The sequence below is a fragment of the Desmodus rotundus genome, chromosome 5 (assembly GCF_022682495.2).
Source record: "Desmodus rotundus isolate HL8 chromosome 5, HLdesRot8A.1, whole genome shotgun sequence".
NCBI classification, from domain to species: domain Eukaryota; kingdom Metazoa; phylum Chordata; class Mammalia; order Chiroptera; family Phyllostomidae; genus Desmodus; species Desmodus rotundus.
Genome location: NC_071391.1, coordinates 99,491,443 through 99,512,107, shown reverse-complemented (window position 1 = coordinate 99,512,107; position 20,665 = coordinate 99,491,443). Strand labels below are relative to the sequence as shown.

At 46.1% G+C, this 20,665-nt stretch overlaps 2 protein-coding genes and 1 long non-coding RNA gene across 6 annotated transcripts in view; 2 read left to right on the top strand and 1 right to left on the bottom strand.

Annotated features, from left to right (window-relative positions):
* Positions 1–14,162: 14,162 nt before the first annotated feature.
* Positions 14,163–15,595, bottom strand: LOC128780851 (uncharacterized). Its single transcript, XR_008426826.1, has 2 exons — positions 15,193–15,595; positions 14,163–14,584 (listed from the first exon to the last, which is right to left on the bottom strand). It is a non-coding gene; the product is annotated as an uncharacterized lncRNA (long non-coding RNA).
* A 23-nt stretch (positions 15,596–15,618) lies between these two features.
* On the top strand, positions 15,619–16,640 carry MTLN (mitoregulin). The gene is made up of 2 exons (XM_045204700.3): positions 15,619–15,985; positions 16,549–16,640. Exon 1 carries the CDS (start codon positions 15,678–15,680, stop codon positions 15,846–15,848), a length of 171 nt encoding a protein of 56 aa, XP_045060635.1. The 5' UTR covers positions 15,619–15,677; the 3' UTR covers positions 15,849–15,985; positions 16,549–16,640.
* Positions 16,641–16,787: 147 nt separating this feature from the next.
* Positions 16,788–20,665, top strand: part of NPHP1 (nephrocystin 1) — an 84,848-nt gene continuing 80,970 nt past the window's right edge. For all 4 annotated transcript variants that reach the window (XM_053923932.1, XM_053923930.2, XM_053923933.2 and 1 more), the window contains exon 1: positions 16,788–19,984. In XM_053923932.1, coding sequence (XP_053779907.1) covers positions 19,916–19,984 — 69 coding nt within the window. In that variant the 5' untranslated portion in view covers positions 16,788–19,915. The remainder of the gene's footprint in view (positions 19,985–20,665) is intronic.

Sequence of the window (20,665 nt, the reverse complement as noted above, 5' to 3'; positions counted from 1 at the left end):
CTGTTCATATTTCTTATCTTCTTTTTCTTAGATAAGTCCCTTTAACATTTCATATAATAATGGCTTGGTGATGATGAACTCCTTTAACTTGACCTTATCTGAGAAGCACTTTATCTGCCCTTTCATTCTAAATGATAGCTTTGCTGGATACAGTAATCTTGGATGTAGGTCTTTGCCTTTCATGACTTGGAATACTTCTTGCCAGCCCCTTCTTGCCTGTAAGGTCTCTTTGGAGAAATCAGCTGACAGTCTTATGGGAACCCCTTTGTAGGTAACTGTGTCCTTTGCTCTTGCTGCTTCTAAGATTCTCTCCTTCTGTTTCATCTTGGGGAATGTAATGATGATGTGCCTTGGTGTGTTCCTCCTTGGGTCCAGCTTCTTTGGGACTCTCTGAGCTTCCTGGACTTCCTGGAAGTCTGTTTCCTTTGCCAGATTGGGGAAGTTCTCCTTCATTATTTGTTCAAATAAGTCTTCAGTTTTTTGTTCTTCCTCTTCTCCTTCTGGTACCCCTATAATTCGGATGTTGGAACGTTTCAAGATGTCCTGGAGGTTCCTAAGCCTCTCCTCATTTTTCCGAATTCTTGTTTCTTCATTCTTTTCTGGTTGGATGTTTCTTTCTTCCTTCTGGACCACACCGTTGATTTGGGTCCCAGTTTCCTTCGCATCACTATTGGTTCCCTGTATATTTTCCTTTGTTTCTCTTGACATAGCCTTCATTTTTTCATCTAGTTTTCGAACCAATTCAACCAATTCTGTGAGCGTCTTAATAACCAGTGTTTTGAACTGTGCATCCGATTGGTTGGCTATCTCTTCGTCGCTTAGTTGTATTTTTTCTGGAGCTTTGAAGTGTTCTGTCATTTGGGCCATTTTTTTTTTTTTTTTTGTCTTGGCGCGTGTGTTACTTAAAGGGGCGGAGCCTTATGTGTTCCCCCGGGGCTGGGTAACGCTGGTCGCTGCACTGTGATGCTGTACGTGAGGGAGGGGCTGAGAGGGAGCAATGGCGCCCGCTCCACTCTCCACCGGATTTCAGTCTTCCACTCCGCTACCCACAATCAAAATGGGCCCCTCTGGTGCTGGTTCCCGAGTGGGTGGGCTTGTGCACGCCCTAAGCCCCTGTGGGTCTCTCCAATGCCCTCTCCTGTGAGGCTGGGAGTCTCCTACTGCCACCCCAACCCCCACGGGCGTTTTCAATCAGAGGTTTGAGGCTTTATTTCCCCTCGCTGGAGCCCTGGGTTACTTGGTCTGCTTTGCTCCCAGCCGTTCTTCCCAGTTTATCTGTGCGCGAATGTGGGGCCGTGGGGTGCTACCCGCCGCTCTGCCTGCCCTGTTCTCTGCCACTCTGTGTCCGGTCCTCTCGGTTTATCTGCGCGAATGTGGGGCCGCAGGGTCTGCTAGTGGTCAGACTGCCTGCCCCGTTCATCCCACACTCTGCCAGTCTCGTTCCCGGCCACGGCCACGCGAGTCCTCTCCGCCCCAGTGCTCGTCTCCACCCCTCCTACCGGTCTGGATGTATGTTTCTTTTTTATTTCCTTGGTGTCGGACTTCCTTGCCGTTCCATTTTCTGTCAGTTCCGGTTGTGCGAGGAAGCGCAGTGTGTCTACCTACGCGGCCATCTTGGTTCTCTCCCTATATTATTCTTAATCTCCCCCTGTCTATTTTCTACCTACCATTTATGCTTCTTATTCCCTGAACCTTTTCCCCCATTCTCCCCCCTCCCTATCCCTGCTGATAACCCCCCACGTGATCTCCATTTCTGTGATTCTGTTCCTGTTCACTTCATATTTTTGATCTAGTTCTTTTTCTTATATAAGTCCCTTTAACATTTCATATAATAAGGGCTTGGTGATGATGAACTCCTTTAAGATGATTTTATCTGGGAACCACTTTATCTGTCCTTTCTTTTTAAATGATAGCTTTGTTGGATAGAGTAATCTTGGATGTAGGTCCTTGCCTTTCATGATTTGGAATACTTTTTTCCAGTCCCTTCTTTCCTGGAAGGTTTCTTTTGAGAAATCAGCTGATAGTCTTGTGGGAACTTCTTTGTAGGTAACTCTCTCCTTTTCTCTTGCTGCTTTTGAGATTCCCTCCTTGTCTTTAATCTTGGGTAACTTAATGATGATGTACCTTGATGTGGCTTCCTTGGGTCCAGCTTCTTTGGGACTCTCTGAGCTTCTTGGACTTCCTGGAAGTCTATTTCTTTTGCCAGCTTGGGCAAGTTCGCCTTCATTATTTTTTCAAATAAAATTTTAATTTCTTGCTCTTACTCTTCTCCTTCTGGCACCCGTATGCTTCGGATGTTGGAATGTTTAAAGTTATCCTGGAGATTCCTAATCCTCTCCTCATTGTTTAAAATTCTTGTTTCTTCATTCTGTTCTGGTTGAATGTTTATTTCTTCCTTTTGTTCCAAATCATTGATTTGAGTCCATTTCCTTCCCTTCACTGTTGGTTCCCTATTTATTTTTCTTTATTTCACTTTGTATAGTCTTCACTTCTTCCTTTATTTTGTGGCCATACCCAACCATTTCTGGGAGTATCCTGATTACAAGTGTTTTGAACTCTGCATCTGATAGCTTGGCTATCTCTTCGTCACTTAGTTCTATTTTTTGCAGCTTTGATCTGTTCTTTCATTAGTGCCTTATATTTTTTTTGTCTCAGTGCAGCTGTTATGTTGTAAGGGGCAGAGCCTTAGGTATTTGCCAGGGCGGGCAACCCATGTCTCTGCATTGTGAGGCTATATGTGGGGGAGGGGTCTGAGAGGGAACAATGCCACTTTCTTGGCTCTCTGTCTTTCAGTCACTTCTTCTGCTACCCACAAGCAAGTAGGGCCCTTCTGATGCTGATTCCTGGGTGGGTGGGTTTGTGTACATTCTAGGACCCTGTGGGTGTCTCCAACGAACTTTCCTGTGAGGCTGGGAGTTTCTCCCGCTGCCACAACCCCCACAGGTTTTTACTGCCAGAGATTTTGAGACTTTATTTCCTTGCACCAGAACCCTGGGTTGTGCAGTCTGTCTTGCTCCCTAGTTGTTCTTGCCAGTTATCTGCATGCAAATTGGGACCACCTGGTCAGCCACTGCTTTGCTCATTCTGGTCTGCCAGCTGCCACCTTGCCACATGTCCTCTCCTCCCTGGCTTCCTGTCTCGGCCCCTCCTACCAGTCTGGATGAATGTTTCTTCTTTTGCTCCTTGGTTGTCGGACTTCCATACAGTTCAATTGTATGGAAGTTCTGGTTTGCTTTTGTATTTAATTTTTTTGTTGTCCTTCTTTTGGTTGTGCAAGGAGGCAAAGTGCATCTATCTATGCCTCTATCTTGGCTGGAAGTCTGGAAATTCATTTTCATTGAAGGAAAATAAAGTAATTTTTTTGTAAAGTAAATAATTGTTCTAGAATAAGAAAGGAAAAAGGAGAAAAGCTGAAAGGTTTATGAAAGTTGCAGAGAGTCTGTGTATGTTGCAGAAGGCTTATGGGAAAGGAATATTTTTAAAAATCTGGTGTACACTCAAACTGAAATTAGAATGAATTTATTTACTTTCTAAAGGAACTAACACAGAATTGGATTTTGGATTTATCTCTCTGTTAAAAGGACAAAAATATACTATTGGTTATGCTCTTAACAGGAAATTATGAAGGGAAAGTAAAGATTTTATGGGCTCCGTCTGCATCATGAGGTCTTTAATTGCTTAGGTGAATAAAAACTTAATATTTAAAGAGCTAATTTTTGCTTCTAACCATTTAACTTTCTATATTTGCTTGTGAAGTTTTTATTTTTATTTTTTATTTTGTTAGAAAGATTTTATTTATTTTTGGAGAGAGGAAGGACGGGATAAAGAGAGGGGAAGGGAGGGAGAAAGACAGGGAGAGAAACATCAATGTGGGGGTGTGGGGACCCCACTGGGGACCTCTACTGGGGACCTGGCCCGAAACCCAGGCATGTACTCTGATAGAGAATCAAACCAGAACAAAGCACATTTGTTTGTTCTCCTGATACTATATTAATTTTGTGTATTGGACGGACCAGGTGCTTTTCCAAAATGACCAATCAACTTTCCAAACTTTTGCCTCTTTTGTCCAATCCCTTCCCTGCTGCCATTTTGACTTCTATGGCACATGCCTGCCTTCCCCTGGTCCTACCCCCAATCTGGTACTGAAAGGGCAGGGGTAATCACTTTTCCCCTCATCCAATTATCTTGCTAGCCTTCTGCATGTTCAGTGTAAGACCCTCTGCCTGTTGCCATCATGGCCTGGAGGGAGACTCCCATGGTGCTCCATCAACTTTGCACCTCCCATGCCCTAGTCCCCGCATGCAGTGAGTTACCTGCACTTGGGCCCACTGGCAGAGGAAGGAACCCTGGAACCCTGCATGGCTTCTCAGGCAGCACAAGGATGGCCTCAGCAGGAAGGGCAAGGCATCTGCAGCCAGGGGCAGGGCATCTGCAAGACCTGTGCTTAGTTTTTCAGACAATTCCACCTCACAAGTCCTGTGGAAGTGCAGCCTGGTGCTGGCTGTGAAACTCAATGTCCTTGCCATGGCCCTGGGTGGTTTGCAAAGGTATTGACCAGCTCATGCCCTCAGTACTTGGACATTTCACCTCCTTCCTCTGAGGAGCTTGGCTCAGTGCACAAATGGCTCCCAGATCCCATTCCCATGGCCTGGCCCTATCTCTCCCAGCGGCCCCTCCTGTTCCCTGTCCTCAGCCTGCTCCCAGTGGTCTGGACAGGCTATAGGTATCATTCTCATTGGGTGGAAACATTCCCATGTCAAAGGGCAACAGCAGCAGTAGTTACTAAAATACTTCTAGAAAGGGTTTTTTCCTGCTTGGAAAATCCCCCAGAGTCCCATAAGGATCGGAGAATATTTTACTAGACAAATCCTGAATCAGGTGTGCAAAACTTGGCTGATATCATACCATTTCCATTGCACTTATCATCCCCAGTCCTCTGGTCTTACAGAACATTCTGACAAGGTAGTTAAAATTCAACTGGTGAAACTTGTTGAATCTTTTCATTTGCCTTGCCCTTAAGTCCTTTTCTTGTTATTGCTTAACTTAACATCATTTGGTAAACATCAATTGCCCCTCCTAAAATTGTTACTGGAAGCCTATGAGACTAGATCAAAGAACGTATGAATCTGCCTTATTAAGGAGACATTCTAACTGATTGCAAAGGACTTATAAAGGTTCTCAAAATTAATGCAAGCTTGTGGACCACTCTTTCCATAGCATACCCCCAGGAGACAAATACATTGAACACCATTGCCTATGGCCTGAAGATGTTGTTTGTTCACAAAGGATATTTACACAAGGACTTCCTCTGGCCTGAGTTGCAATGTTAATAGGAATTGATACATGAATCTATGTTTTTCATTTAAAAAGGCTCCTACACTTGCACCTCATCCACCTGATTGAATGCCCAGCCTATAAGAGACCTCAGATGAAAGTTATCCAGAGCCGACAAACACCTCAAAGAAAAAGCGGATGGCAATTTAAGCCGATGACTTGTCCCAAAAATCTGGGGCCAGGCCAGTGAAATCAACTCCTGCTTTACATAATCCTTACATTTATTTCATAGTTGTCATTTTTCTGGATACATTAATGATCTTAATTGTCTTATAACAAGCCAGTCACCTTCGCTATGTTTTAGATTGTATGTTTAGTCATTCCATATCATTAACCCACAACTACACAGTACTTTCTGATTTTTGTTGTTGTAACCCTTGTAAATGGGAAACCTTCGCATAAGAGTATTATGACAGGTTGCTTTCAAACCTTAGCCTCCTCATGGGACCTACCTGAATACTGGATTGACATTCGACAAGCTTGCCTCTACCTCTGGTAAAACTGGATTTTTTTTGTTAGCTGTTTCTCAACTGTTCCTAACTTTACCATTGATTTCATCAAATGTACCCTTACTGGAACTAACTGAGTTAAACTGCAAAAAAGAGTTTTACCTTTCCCCTGTGCAGGCCTAAAAGTACCCTATGCATCAGTCATACCCAGCCTGGGTAAGACCCAACTCTTTCACAGCTGAAGTAGTAAATGCCTTAAGTCTGGTTGCACCTATATCAATCCTGACGGCTGTGGAAATTCCCCTTTGTAAGTGGAAACAGCCACACTGTCAAGAACCTAAATGTTCAACCCATGATGTTCAAACATACTGGGAAGGACTTTTAGAGGGATATTCAAAACAGACAGAGCCCTGGTTGGAAAATATTCTTACCTCCCTTCCTGCTAATGAATCCATAAATAAATAAATCCTTGCAGGCACCGTTTGTGCCCCCACCACAGTTTATATTTTTGTCTATGGTACAAAACCAGCCTTGGGCATTTGATTATCTAGATATCTGGACAATGCCTTTTGGGTCACTTGACGTCCTTTTTTATAATCCTCAACATGATATAGCCACCCCTCCCAGTTCTCATCACCCGGAAAAGAAGGCCTAATCAATAGTAGATCACTGCCTTGCTGAGAAGCCCTCTGTTTATGAAGATAACTCATGTGTCCTTTCTGTGGGATATGATTTCCAGCAGGTTTTTCAGGAGATATCACTGTTTCAGAATTATATTTTCACGAGGTCCTAGGTATAGCTCAACTAGACATAATAATGTAAAACTTAACTAGAACTGTCCATCAAATTGCTTGCTCAACTGCCAGAGCCATTTGAATCCAGTGAACATCTTTAGACCCCTTAGCATGAGTAGTCCCTGACAACACTCACCCTTGATTGTGCTCACAGCCCAAGCAGGGGGTTGTGCCATAGCCAATACCTCCTGCTGTGCCTGGATAAATGCTTCTCCCCAGGTAAAACTAGAAACAACCAAACTCCTTAACCTTGCCAAATCCTTCAAGAGGAATCCCAGTTTTGCTCCTAGTGCCAATGGCTAGTTAAATTTTCTGACATTTTCAGTTGGCTCCTCAGAGTTATTTTAAAGTCTGAGTTGCAAATTATTTTGCTTATTGTTATTCTGATTTGTCCAATATATTTCATCAACAAGCTATTGATGTTCTGTGTAACAAAATGTTCATAATTTTCTATGAAAACTTGAGTAGTGGTTGTCTGAACAATATAAAGGATTCATTAAGCCACTGTATCTCTTCTGTTTGTAATGCGTAGTGGTTAAAACCTTTACTCTTGATGCCAAATCCTTTTGTCTATTACCCCTAATTTCTCTTATGATCTAAGTGCCTTTGTTCTTTAACTTTTCCCAGGTTGTACTGGCTGCTTTTATGAGACTGTAATTTTTTTTCAAGTTTGGCAGCTGTCCGAGAGATCTCTTGGAAGCCATCACTCTTGTTGCTTTAGTGGCTACTGTCCTGCCACAGGAGTCCCACCCAAGGACTAGATGGAACCAGAGAAGGTAGCCAAGCCACTCTGGCACTGACACAGGACAAAATGACCTGGTTGATCATCAGTGCTGTCTGTTGACAGGGTCTGATCAAATGAGGAAAATGTAGATCCTAAGAAAGAAGACATACCTTCAGGAAAGGGCTCCTGGTGGCTAACTGGGCTCAAGTTTAAGAGTAGAGCCTAACAATTATTTCTAACACGAAGTCTCTCTTGCAAACTACACTTCAGGGAGAAGCCTGCATTGAGCTGCCTGTCTCCTACACTGAACTTCCCACCTGCACTGTGTTCCTGCCATATGAGCCAGCTTCTACAAATGAGTTCCTGGAATAGTATTTCAATCAATAAAACTGAGGGTTTCCCTGCTCAGTTGGAGCTATGCTGCTATAGCCCATCAGTATCTTCACCAACCAATCAGAGGCTCCATTCTAACCAATCAGGATAGTGCTTTTTGGACCAAACTGCAAGAATTTGGAGTCTTCATTTGCATGAAGACAGTCAGGGACTATGGATGGGGACTTCTGTCTAGATAAGTCAGCCTCCCTCTTTCCACCAGGGACTGAAGACTGAATTTCCCCAGCTGGAGCTGAAACACTGAAAATGTCTCACTGGAGCACAGTGGAACAGACCAGCTCAGGGCAGAATGAAACAGACAGGACTGGGCCAGAACAGGTGGAACAGACCAGAGCACAGCACAGCTGTCTAGCCAGAGAGGGTCGTGGCCCAAAGGCTGCCTCACAGGCTTGCTGGGCTGCTTTATAATTGAGATGACACACTTTCCAGCTGTTTCACAGCTGTACTGTATCACAATTGAGCTGTTTGCACCAAATAAAGTTTTATCCTTCACTGCACCCCAAAATGGGGATTCTTGATGGCATTGAATTAGTGCCAATGACCTTCTGTTGACAATAGTAAAGGCCAGATTCAATATTCTTATAAAGTCCTTGTTCTATTGCCTGGGCACTGTGGTTTGGTTCATTCACTTCCCATGCTTCTTTCAATATGGTACAGACTCTCACATTGCTCCCGGACTATGAAATCTTGCCGCGTCATCAGCTTATTAGGTATGTGAGAAGGGAGAAGGGCCGGTCCTGCCTCCTTGGCTACTGAAGGGCTCCTCGAAGTCCCCCTTCCTCAGAGGACATGTTCACTTCAGTCATGAACCTGGGTCAGGAACAGACACAGCCCCTCAGAACGCCTGGCTCTTAGAGGGTGGAGGTGCTTGCACAGGCATAGCAACCACCACTGAAATGGGGGGTCTCAAAATGGCACTGGCCAGGGCTGCTTCCTGCCCCAGGGCCGTGGCCACCTGCTGTGATTTAGAGAAAGGGGAAACATTTTCTGCTTCTCTCCGCAAGGTTTATTTTGCTCAAATATTAGGGACTTGTAGTTTTTTAGTTCAACTTCAGGAATTGCATCAGCACTAAGTGGGGAAAAGCAAGTAAAGGATCAACCGTGGATGTGGAAAGACAAGGTCACAGGAAGATCCTGTGCAAGAGGGCTGAGGGCAGGCAGGACTTTTCATCCTCAGGCCCCCGCTAGGGGTTTCACATTCACCACAAGGTTTGCATCCTTGTGGTGTCCTGGCTCACCACCTCCCAACCCCTTTTCCTGCAGGTTTCTTCTGCAGGGGAAAGATTTATTGTGCAGCTTTTAAGACTACAGCTGGGCCTCATTCCATGAACATTTATGCTCCATGTGAACTAGGATGTCCAGCACCCCTGCCCTTCCTTATACAATTCTGTCTAAGACAGACACTCTCTAGAGGCCATCAGCCTCTCTGTCAGCTACATTGTGGCCACTCCTCCCTGGCTGGGACCTGATGGATCAGGGACGGTTCTCCTTTGCCAGGACAGGGCTCTGTGTACTTGGCCAAGGAAAACCCCCACTCTTTCTTGCTGTCCAAGGTGACTTCTTGGCCACGTGGTTCTGAGGTCCATGGTCTTGGACAATCACCAGGTGACACACTCACCGTGTCGTTACTGACTTTCCTAAAGGGGCAGCTGGGCCTGAGCTAAAAGCTGGTAGTCCCCTGGGACCGCTGAGTTCTTGTCCACAGTCTTGTGCTCTGCTTATGTCACAAGGCCAGGGGGTTGAGCCTTTCCTGTTGTCACCTTTCAAAGATGAGACATGGGGCGGTGGGAGATCCAGCAGGGAGGCGCCGCCAAACTGATGATCTGTGTGCATGCACGCACACAGCCACACCTATTAAAATAATGTACTGAGGTGCTTCCCATCTTGGTGGGTAACAGACGCTGCTCTGAGCTCACCCAGAGGACCCAGCCCATGGTCAGGGGTCAGGGGTCAGCACCTGGCCTTTCGAACATTATAGCTCCGACCGCCCTGGTCTGCCCCTCCCTCCGAATTGTGCGAGTGTCACTCAGACACAGCAGGCTGGCTCTGCCAGGGAGGCCTTTTCTGTGCAGCCAGGGAGTGATCATCAGTGCTGATTCCCGACTGCCCAGGCCCCTCCTGCATGACACAGCCCTCCAGGAACACGACCTGCTGAAGGAAAGACAGGTGTGACTACACCCCCAAAGGGAGACAGACGTGCCAGGTTCAGGGCTAACCAAGGCCAGGGGGAAGGCAAGGGTGCCCCAACAGTTTCCACTGCAGGGCTGGGAAGCTCCTGAGAGCTGATCCTGCATATTTAATAGCCCTTGCGCCACATGGTATAGCAGAGGAGGGACAATTTACCGCATTTTTGGACATCCTGTTTGTCACCCTGAAGAAACCCATGTTTGCCACGAGGGTCACATATCACTTGTTATATGCGAGAGAGAGATCTCTCGTTCCAGGAACTGACGGACTCAGACTCTTAAGAGATTTATAGATGGTTTATTGGCCAAACAAAGTTTTTACCTGCGCAGGGGCGAACTCTCCGATGAGAGCCGCGCCAAACGCTCACAGGCTAGCTCTTTTATAGGGTGAGAAGCAAGCAAGCAAGTTACAAAAGCAGGAGTTGCTGTTATCTCTGCATAGCTCTTGGCTCTGGAGGAACATTAACCAGATGTTAAAATTTTCTTTTGAAACCCTGTCTCCTGTCGATAAGAACCACCTGTCCCACTTAATTTGTACCCTCAGTTTAAAGATAAGGGTCCAGACCCGAGATGAGTCCGGCACCCAAAGTTTTATGGCCCTCTAATTGGCTATAACTCAGAATGAGCCCTCTGCAAATCACGTATTGTTTACCTTTACTTTGGCCGACAATGTTGTTTCTCTCCCCTATCTATTCTGGTGACCTTCAAGAGGTTTTCTGCTTAGCAATGCCTATAATTGCCTAGCTCTCTTGCCTAGCTCTCAACACACTCAATCTACATTTTTTACATTTACGTAAATTTAACTAACATAAAATATATACAAGCATGCACACCTGCTAGGTTCGAAATGCCCGCCGCCAGAGGAAAGATGTCTCTCAATGCCAGAGACTGGTGAAAAGGAAAGGAATTATTTATTTAAAAGTTACACAGACTTAGAGTAATGGCTTAATGTCTTCAATAGGATACTAAAGTTCTTTAGAATAGCCACAGATGCACAGTCCTTCCCTCTCCCTCTGCCCAGTCTGGGGTACCGTATCTCAGGAAAAGAAGTAGAAGTCCGTGATTCGGGCTCCCAGCACCATCAGCTGTGTGGCTGCTGCAATCTCCAGTTAATCCAAAGCCCTGTGGCACCTTCTCGTGGCCCACCAGCAAGAGTCCTTTCTCCCTTTTCTTCCCCAAAACCTCGTGGCAAAAAGAAGCACTCCGAAACCACATGGTCCTCTCTACTCTCCTTCAGAACCGCATGGTCCTTCCTATTTACTCCAGAACCGCGTGGTCCTCTCCTTTCCCCTCAGAGCCGCGTGGTCCTCTCTCTATGGCTGCCGTGCCTAGGTTTAAATCCCAGTGCCCATCTTCCTTTGCAGCCCATTTCTGACTCCTCCTACAATCAGTTACACCTGCCAGCATCCCCGTATTCTTCCAGCTTTACTGGGCTGCCATTGTAAGTCTGGGCAGGTGTGGCCCCATGGCATGGAGCCAATCATCTCCAAGCTCTCACGCAGGCCCTGTAACCAGGGTGAGTTGCTTCCCAGTCCCATCTTGAGTGGAATTCGCTCCCATCTCCCTGGCTCAAAGCTCTGCCACAGCTATTTAACATATCCATGAAACCAGTTAAAGGTTATAGATATGTTAAATGACTGTGCCAGGGGTTAGCTGCAAAGCTCTTGCTACCCAAAACAGCTTTGAATGGCCCTGTTCCACGTGTCCCTTCCCCCTGGCTCAGGCTTGTGGGGGTGAGGACATCCTATATATATTTTCTAATATTTCCTGGACACCTTGAGTTCTGGACCCCATTACAAATCCCTTCTTGGGGCCCTCCTCTTGGCTGCACCCTGCTTCAGTACTGCTTGCCCACCTCCCCAAGTCCCAGCCTCTCACAGTGTGCACTGTGTGGCAGGTGAGTGAGCTCAGCACAGCCTGTGTCCACCCAGGGACTTCTCCCCTCCCACGGTTCAGGGGAAGAGGCTGGGAAGCAACGGCTCTGGCGATTAGACTCCCAGACACGGGCCCGCAAGAGTTCTTCCCAGACAAAACTCAAGGGCCTATTGTGTCGAATGCTCCATTTTAATCATGGTGAAGCTGTACCTTTTATGGGGGCTGTTGGATGTTAAATGGCTGTTCTGTTGCTTCAGGTCCTGGAGTCGCAGAGGAAACCGATTCCATTACATGCTTTAAATAAACTTACAACCAGTAAAAATCTAGAACTATGCATGGTAACATCTTTTCCCTTGGCAAGCACTTCGAACAGCAGATTCAACAGTGGCAGTTAATGAGTCATTCAAAAGACACTGTTGTAATCCATTCAATTATTATACTTGACTATTCAGCCTGTTAATCAAAATTTAAACATCATCTCAAAGCTGGCTGACCATTATCAAGTCTATTAAAATGTTCCATTGAAACAATACAAAGTCTAGGAAAAAAATCCAAAGTCTCAAGCCAGGGACACATTGGCTTTTTAAGAGAGATTTTAAATCTTACACACCTGCCTCCTCCCCAGCAGTTCTATTCTCCCTTCTGGCCAGAGTTTCCTGCAGCTAAAATAAGGTCTCTGCCAGCTGTACGAGTCCTAGGTGTTCCCATACTTGGGGCTCCAGTGTATATGATCTGTTTTATTTTTAGCCCAAAGGCCACTTAGGGATAAGACAAGAATTTCAAGCAAGGTTCAGATTTGCAATAATACCACTGGCCCAAGTACAGAAGGTCCTCAAATAACATCATTTCATTCAGTCATTTTGTTATAACATTGAGGAGATGCCATAGAAACTTAACTCTTGTTTACATCAATTAACATGTGGTAAAACTGGTTTCATTGTACACTGTTTTGCTTAAAGTCACAGAACCTATTGACGATACTGAGGCTGTCAACACTGGCTTTTAAACATGTCTTAGAAAAAAATATGTCTTAGAACTCACAAATGAGAAATCTGAAATCAAGGGAGAGTTAGTCTCTTCTTCTGATTATCCCAGTTATCTTTCAAGAGTCCACTCAGCCTCCCACCCAGACGCCATCCCTGCCCACGCTGTGCTGTCATCAGCACCGAACAGCTGCTGAGTGTTGAGTGCCAGCCCCTGCTGCAGGCACTGAGGACACACCAGTATTCGACTGAGACAAAAAATTCCTGCCTCGAGGAGCTTATGTGATAATGGGGACGGGTAACACACAGTAAATATGATGAGTAAGTGAATTCTATAGCATGTGGAAGGCAGTAAGTGCTATGGAAAAGGTTAGTAGAGCAGGAAAACAGAGCTCAGGAGTGCAAGAGAGCAGGGTTGGCTAGCTTTGTGATTTTGAAATAGTCAGGTAGGCCTCCAGGAGCAGGTGACAATTGATAAAAACCTACGGGAGGTGAGGAAGTTAGTCATGCAGGTACATGAGAGGAGAGTATACCAGGCAGCGGGACTACACATGCAAATGTTCTTAGTCACATTCTTAGCCATGAGCTCAAGAAACAGTGAGCAGAAAAACAAACAATGAGCAGAACAGTGAGCAGTAAGGGGTCGGAGGAACTGATCACGCAGAGCCCTGCGGACCATTGAAGGGGCTTTGGGCACTGCGGGGATTGAGCAGGACACTGCATGGTCCAACTTCTGATTTCAAAGGCTCACTCCTGCTGCTGAGTTCAGAACAGAATGTGGTGGACTGAGCGAGAGGCACAGACACCTGGCAGGGCCCACTGCAGCAACTCTGCTAAGAGCTGATGGCAGTGTGGACCCAGCAGTAGCAGTAAGTTAAGGGGGGAGAAGAGGTTTGATTCTGAACATATTTTGAAAATAGAACCAACAGGACTAACTGATAGATTGGATGGAGTAAGAGAGAAAGAATGTTTCTGTATTTCTTTTTCTTTTTAAAGTCTAAGCTACATAACTATATTCCAATTCATCTGAGTGTGTCAATTATTTTTTCCCATCTCTTTCAGTCTGTACCAGCTGTCTGAGGGCAGAGGTACATTCTCACATTCAGTATTTTCACTGAATACTGCGGTATTCAGTAAGTATTTACAGAATAAATGTCATTAGCATGATAGATGTGAATTCACATTGGACCCAATACTGTCTTTATCACAAACCTACTAAGTGAGGTTTTGCCTCAAGTATGCAAATAGATGTCCGCAGAGGGGCTGGTCAGGGCCCCAGTAACAGAGTTCAGGCTCCACATGTGGTCTCCCTTTCATGGCTGAATTGGTTTTCTTCCTTTTTATTTAAACTTATTGGGGTAACATTGATTAATAATGTTGACATAATAAATGTCCAAAAAAAGAAAGAAAGAAACATCCTAATCTGTAGAGAATTTTTATGAGTTTATTTGAACCAAACTAATGACAATTACCAGGAAGCAAAATCTCAACAGATTTATAAAATGCTCTGGAGAAGCTTATTTTATACATTAGAATCGAAGAAGGGGGTGTATGTATGTGTGTGTGTGTGTGTGTGTGTGTGTGTGTGGCGGGGGGGGGCTACATGAAATTCGTTGGTGGTAGATTAGGGAAGCCAGAGAAAGCAAAGTGGGGGAAAACCTCTGAGACTGGATAGAGAGTAAAATGGAAAGCCCTGGCCGGGTGGCTCACTTGGTGGAGCGCTGTCCTGTACACCAAAAGGTTGTGGGCTCGATCCCAGATGGGTGTGCATGAGAGGCGACCGATGGACTCTTCTCTTTCACATTAATGTTTCTCTCGCTTTCATTCTCTCTTCCTCCTTCTGTCTCTAAAATCAATGCAGATATCCTCTGGTGAGGATTAAAAAAAAGAAGAGTAAAATGGAGAGACACATACATCTTTTATATTGGTGGGTACAGTATAGTTAACCTTTGCAGCACATAGAGATGGTATGTGGGAACAAGATAACAACTAAACATTCTGTGGTCTTGTGTTCTGGCGGGAGGCAGTGCCCGGAGGGTTCTGGAAAAGGAGGATGACTCTGACATTCCAAAGGTAATGTGAGAGAAAATAGTCTCGCAGAAAGTAACGATTGACCTTTGTCAAGGAAGCTACAGGCCTAGGACATGTGTACGTACCATGACTTGCTTTAGTTAGGGATTTTTATGTTCAGACCATCCTATGTGGTTACTTCAGTCGCGGAATCTGTAAGACCAACCATGCAGGCCCCCACCCCTCCTCCCCCGGGCTTTTTTTGTCCACACTAACATTACATAAACTTAAATTATACAATTCTATATAACACATCATCTGTTTATTGCATGGTGGGCTCACCTCCTTTAGTCTAGTCTGCCTCCGTCACCATATATTTGACTCCCTTCACCCTCTTCATCCTCCCCAGACTGCGGATTAATTTTCTCATGCTGTGTAACTCACTGCAACAACTCCCACGGGTTAGGAGTCCAGGCACCGTGGTCCTCTACTAGGGTCTCACAAGGCGTCAGCCAGGCTGGGTCTTCAGCTGGAGAATGGGCTGGGAAGGATCTGCTTCCCACCTTATCCACGTCGTAGGCACTTAATTTCCCTGCGGTTGTAGCGCGGAGGGCTCCAGCTTTGGCTGGTTGGCCGCGGGTGCCGCCATTCCTAGAGGCCACATCAGTGCTTTGCTATTTGGGCTTCCCTGACAGGCTTGCTTACGTCATCCAGCTCACAGGAGAGTCTGCAGTCTGTTAAGAAGTTTTATGTAACATGAAGTGTGATCACAGGAGCGACAACGCCCCACGATACGGACCCGGCGGCTAGCGGAGGGCCTCCCCCGCCTCCCCCGCGCGGAAGGCGGTGCCGGGCGCTGGACACGCCTTCTCTCCGCCCCGGAGCGCGCGGCGCCGGGCTCTCGCGGGCCCAGCCGGCGGTGAGTCGGGATGGCGGACGTGTCTGAGAGGAAGGTGCAGCTGTTCGTGCTGTTGGCCTTCGCCTCCGGAGTGCTCGTGGGCTGGCAGGCGAACCGGCTGCGGCGGCGCTACCTGGACTGGAGGAAGCGGAGACTGCAGGACAAGCTGGCGGTGACGCAGAAGAAGCTGGATCTGGCCTGACCTGGACGTCTGCTCCGCCGGCCCACACGCGCCCACGTTGTCTTCACTGCCGGGCCGCCCGCCGAAGCCAGGCCGGCCTCACACTGCTCGCCTGCCGAGCCAGGCTCCTGCCGAGCCAGGCTCCTGCCAGAGTGTCGGTGAGCAGCACGTAGAGTGGCCGTCCGGGAGGCTCTGCAGTGGGGCGGATGTCAGGCGACGGCTCACAGGAGCCGGCTGGCTCCCACAGACGCCGGGAAAGGAGGAAGTTCTGTTTTCCCCGGTAGCTTGCACTGGTGTCCTAGTTCAGTTAAGTGCGTGTATTTACTGGGAATTACCGCGTGCATGTATGTGCGGTGCATGTCACCGCATTCAACTTAAAATGCAAATACTGGAAAGACGGACAGGAAAAAGGAGGTCTGACCGAGGTGTCACCTTTTACCCCCTCATTCTTGCTACTAGTTCTAATTCTTGCTAGAATAGTTCTCTTGGTAGCACCGTAGTCTTTGCATTGGTGTTTTGTAAACTCGAGTCCGAGTCCCTGGGTTATGGGCAGCCTGGCAGAGTGGAAAGGGCAGTGGCCTGGAAGTCCAGTCTTGCATCTAGTCCTGGCTTTTTTCATGGGAGCTGTGCAAATGTTCAGGGTCTCAGTAACTGCAGTAGGATATTTTTAAGTTAACGATTATATATTCCTCATTTTTTTTCTCTTTTCTGTTTTCAATAGCTTGTTGAAGATGGATATTGAGCACTGGACAGACATTACTTCTCCTTGCATTTATGAATCAATTTTATTTAAGAAATAAAATTTTAAACATCTTTGAACTTTTTATTAAAAGGAAAAGGAATATGCTGACCATGCAGTTCCCTACATCAGGATAGCTGGATTTTCAAAAATATGTTAGTGTCTCCAGCAGATACCTTGTTTCTTAAGGAATCTATGCTAATTCCTGGGCACAACTGCGAAGCAGAGTTGCCTTGGGCACTATTATGAATCCTTTTGGTCAGTTGTTTTACTGGATCTGATGAGGAACGTAAGAGGCTGTGTAAAAATAACCGAGGTAATGGTGATGTATTTAAGGCATTTGCACTTCCAGGAGTGACAACACAATCCAAGTACAGAATATATGTTTTTATCGGCAAAAGTTTCATTTGTGTCTTTATGCATGTGAATAGGCATGTGAAGGAGAAAGCCTCTTGAATAGACCTTAGTGATAAATCCCAACTGTATCTAAAAATCAAGAGCAAGTGACCAAGTCCCTGGTTATTTTTGGATCTGCAAACCGTGTTTTCTAGAACACCGCCCTTGTTCATTCCTGTAAAGATTAATTTTGTGTCTTAGCCAATGTAATGGCAGCTCCATGTTAACAAGAAAATTTAGAAAAGTTGTTTCCACAGAAAGCTTTATTTTTTCCATTTTCCTGGGGCCATTATGCTTTGTTACTTCCAACCTGAAGTTCATTCTGTGAATGCAGTACTGACGGACTGAAATGCTGGTTCGTACAGCTCTGTCTCATCTGGGCTGTAGTTTGCTGAAGTATCCCAGTCCCCACTGCTCATTGAGGCTCCAGGAGTTGAGGCTCTTTGAGACGAGGTAGGTTTCCTGAGGCACATGGCGTTCCCGGACTGTTGGTTTATGCCCAGTTAAGCGTCTAGGTTACGACCAGTTGTGCCTGTTTGAGCCTATTCATGTGCCATGTTCCTGGTGGATCTGATTGTTCCAATGTTGCTCCCTTTCCTATTAGTTATGTGTAGCCCGCTGACACAGTCATCTCCCTCTCCTGTCTCACCTCAATGTTCTGTCATCCCTGCCCCTCTGGGCATGTGCTGCTCTCCCCCCAAACCCCCCAAATCCTGTCTAACTGCTTACGTGGTTTTCAGCCACCCCATGCCACTCTTAATTGTTCCCCTGTTTTCTGCTTGCTGCCTCTTTACACGGTGGCTCTGTGTCCCCAGCTCTGTGGTGGCCAGTTCCCCTGAACATTGTCTCTGTCACCATTTCTCCTCTAGCACTCTGCCTCATGCCCTTCTTAAATGTGATTGTTTTTTCCTCCTAAAAATGTTGTCTCACTTGGAGATGTTACTTTTCCCATGTTAGCTAAAATTGGCAATGAAGAGGTTGGGAGATGGGTTAGGATGCCAGTCATGTACCCTAGAAATGACAAACTTCACTCATCAAAATACACGACCCCTCCCACCCCTGCCCCCAACCCCACCATACTGATGTTGATGCTGTTCCAGGACTCAAAGGGAATAAATGCTTGTAACTCTGAATATGGTGCAAGAACATATAAAATCAAAGCCATCTTTCGCATCCTTCTCATTGCTCATATGTATACTCATGCTGGGGGTTTATTTATTTTTCCCAACATAGAGAAATTATATTCATGACCCTATAACTTTTCCATTTCCATTATATGGAAATCTCTATAAATTAGATAGAGGATATCTTTCCTTAATTTATTTGTAGACATTTAAAATAAATAAGGATTTAGGCCTGGCTGCTGTGGCTCAGTGGATTGAGGGCTGGCTTGTGAAACAAAGGGTCACTGGTTTGATTCCCAGTGGGGCACATGCCTGGGTGTAGGCCAGGTCCCCAGTTGGGGGTGAACAGAGGCAAACACACATTGATGTTTCCCTCCCTTCCCCTCTGTCTAAAAATAAATAAATAAAATCGTTAAAATAAATAAGGGTTTCATAAAGGATGAATTGTCTTCAGTACATTTTTTTTCTTTTTTCTTACCTCTTACAAGATCACTTAGGAGTACTAATTTATCTGTACAACTTTGGGAAAATAGGCAGTATCTACTCAACTTGAACATAAAACATGCCCTGTGGCCCAACACTGTGCACATATGTTCCCACTATGTACACATGTAAGTAGTAGCACTAGTTATAATAGCTATAAACTGAAACAACCCACATGCCCAGCAACAGCAGAAGGAATGAATCCAAGTACATCACCCAATGAAATACCAGGATGAACAAACTACAACAACACAGTGATACAAGTGTATCTCACAAGCATGTTGAGTGAAAAGCCAGACAAGCCACCAGGGCACACTGTACAATTCCATTGCACAGTTCAAAATGGCAAAAAAAGTTTTTTGCTGTTTACTATTAATGTGTGTGTGTGTGGTGGGGGTGGAGATGGATAGGACCTAGGAGGGAAGTACCACTAGGGTGCTAGTAATGTTTTGTATCCTAATCTGGGTGATGTTATGTGGGGGTGTGTTCAGTGTGAAAATTCAGTGAGGTGGACATTTGTCACTTTGTTATATACTTGAAGATAGAAACTACACATAAATAACATGGCAGTTGGGCCTGCGGAATCAAGTTGTGTATGGAACTGGAGAACGTTTATTTATATTAGGGTGGTTCATTATTTGAAAAGTGAGCTCAGATCATTATTCTTATTCAGTGTCGTGGAAAGAGTTTGGGAATTGGATTTATAGGGGCCAGTCCCACTTGGGGGAAATGTTACTACAGTCTGAGAGTAGATGTAAAATGCAGATCATAATTAATTGTTCACAGGCTTGCTGTAGGACAGAATCACCATCCTCACAGAAATGCAAATACAATGAAATGAAACTTCAGCAATACCCCCAATTGCAAAGAGCTAATAACTGCCTTTTGAAAACAGACTATGCAGCAGAACCGTGTATTCATGAGGGCAATCGAGGAAAGCTATCCTTGCAGTAAATTTAATAGTTTAAGATGCTTACATGGTATCTTAAGCAAAACTGGCATCAGAAAATTAGTGGCATAGAGGGATCCAGCAGGCACGCGGCAATAGTGCGGTATCGTGGGTCGTGCAGTTTTGGCGACGGCGGGAATCCCCTCACCTCCACCCCCGGCCTTTGGGTTGGCCAGGAAAACATGACCACCTGCCGTGGGCGCCTGAGAGCTCCTGGCCTGCAGCGGCAGGGGAGACGCGACAGAGCACCACGGCTGGCAATTTACGCCAGCTCGGGCGTGTGAAGCCGTGAGGAGGACGCGCGCTGATGGCGTCACCCAGTAACGTCACTGCAGGGTCGCGGAGGCGGTTTCCTTGACGACCAGGTCCAGAGCGCTCTCCGAGCCCAGGCAAGGGGATGCTGGCGCGGAGGCCTCGCAATTCCCTGCAGTTCTTGCAGCGCCAGGGTCGGGAGCTGAAGCAGCAGGTACGTCTGGCTGTTCCTCGGGGCCTGCGCCGTGGGGCGTCCCGGGCTCTGGCGAGCGAAAGCTTGGGTGTCTGAATCTTAGGAGCCGCCCAGATCCACGGGCGACACTCTAAGCTATAACACTCGTATCTCGACATCCCTCACCGAACCCGGGTTCTGACCCCTCTTCCCCCCAACCCAATCCCAGGGACCGAACCTCCCGAAGCAGTGACATTCGACTGAGCACCCTCTTCCTAACATTTCCCTCTCCGAACCTGACACCCTCTCCGAACCCTTACCCACCTCAACTTGGAATCTAACCTTTTTAACAGTAACCATTTCCAGTCTTCTCTGCGCCCACCACCACTCTGCGGTCTTTAGACTACTTTCCCTCCGGCCTTCCTGCAATGGAGGCTGTTAGTGCGTCGCTGAACTCAAGCGAACTGGGAAAAGTCAAAGAATAACGTGTAAGAACAAAGGACTTTAACTAAAGGAGAAATGCAAGTAATTAAGATATATGAGAAAAGTTAACTTCAAAGATAATCAAGTAATTGCAATGGAAAGATATCACGATCCTTTTAAAAATCACAGCCCTCAGTGCTGGGGCGGCTGATGGAACAGGCGCCCGCATGCACTGCTCCGGCCTATAAGGTATAGCAGCTCTGCAAAGCAGTTGCACGAGATGTAGCAGATTTTCACGCT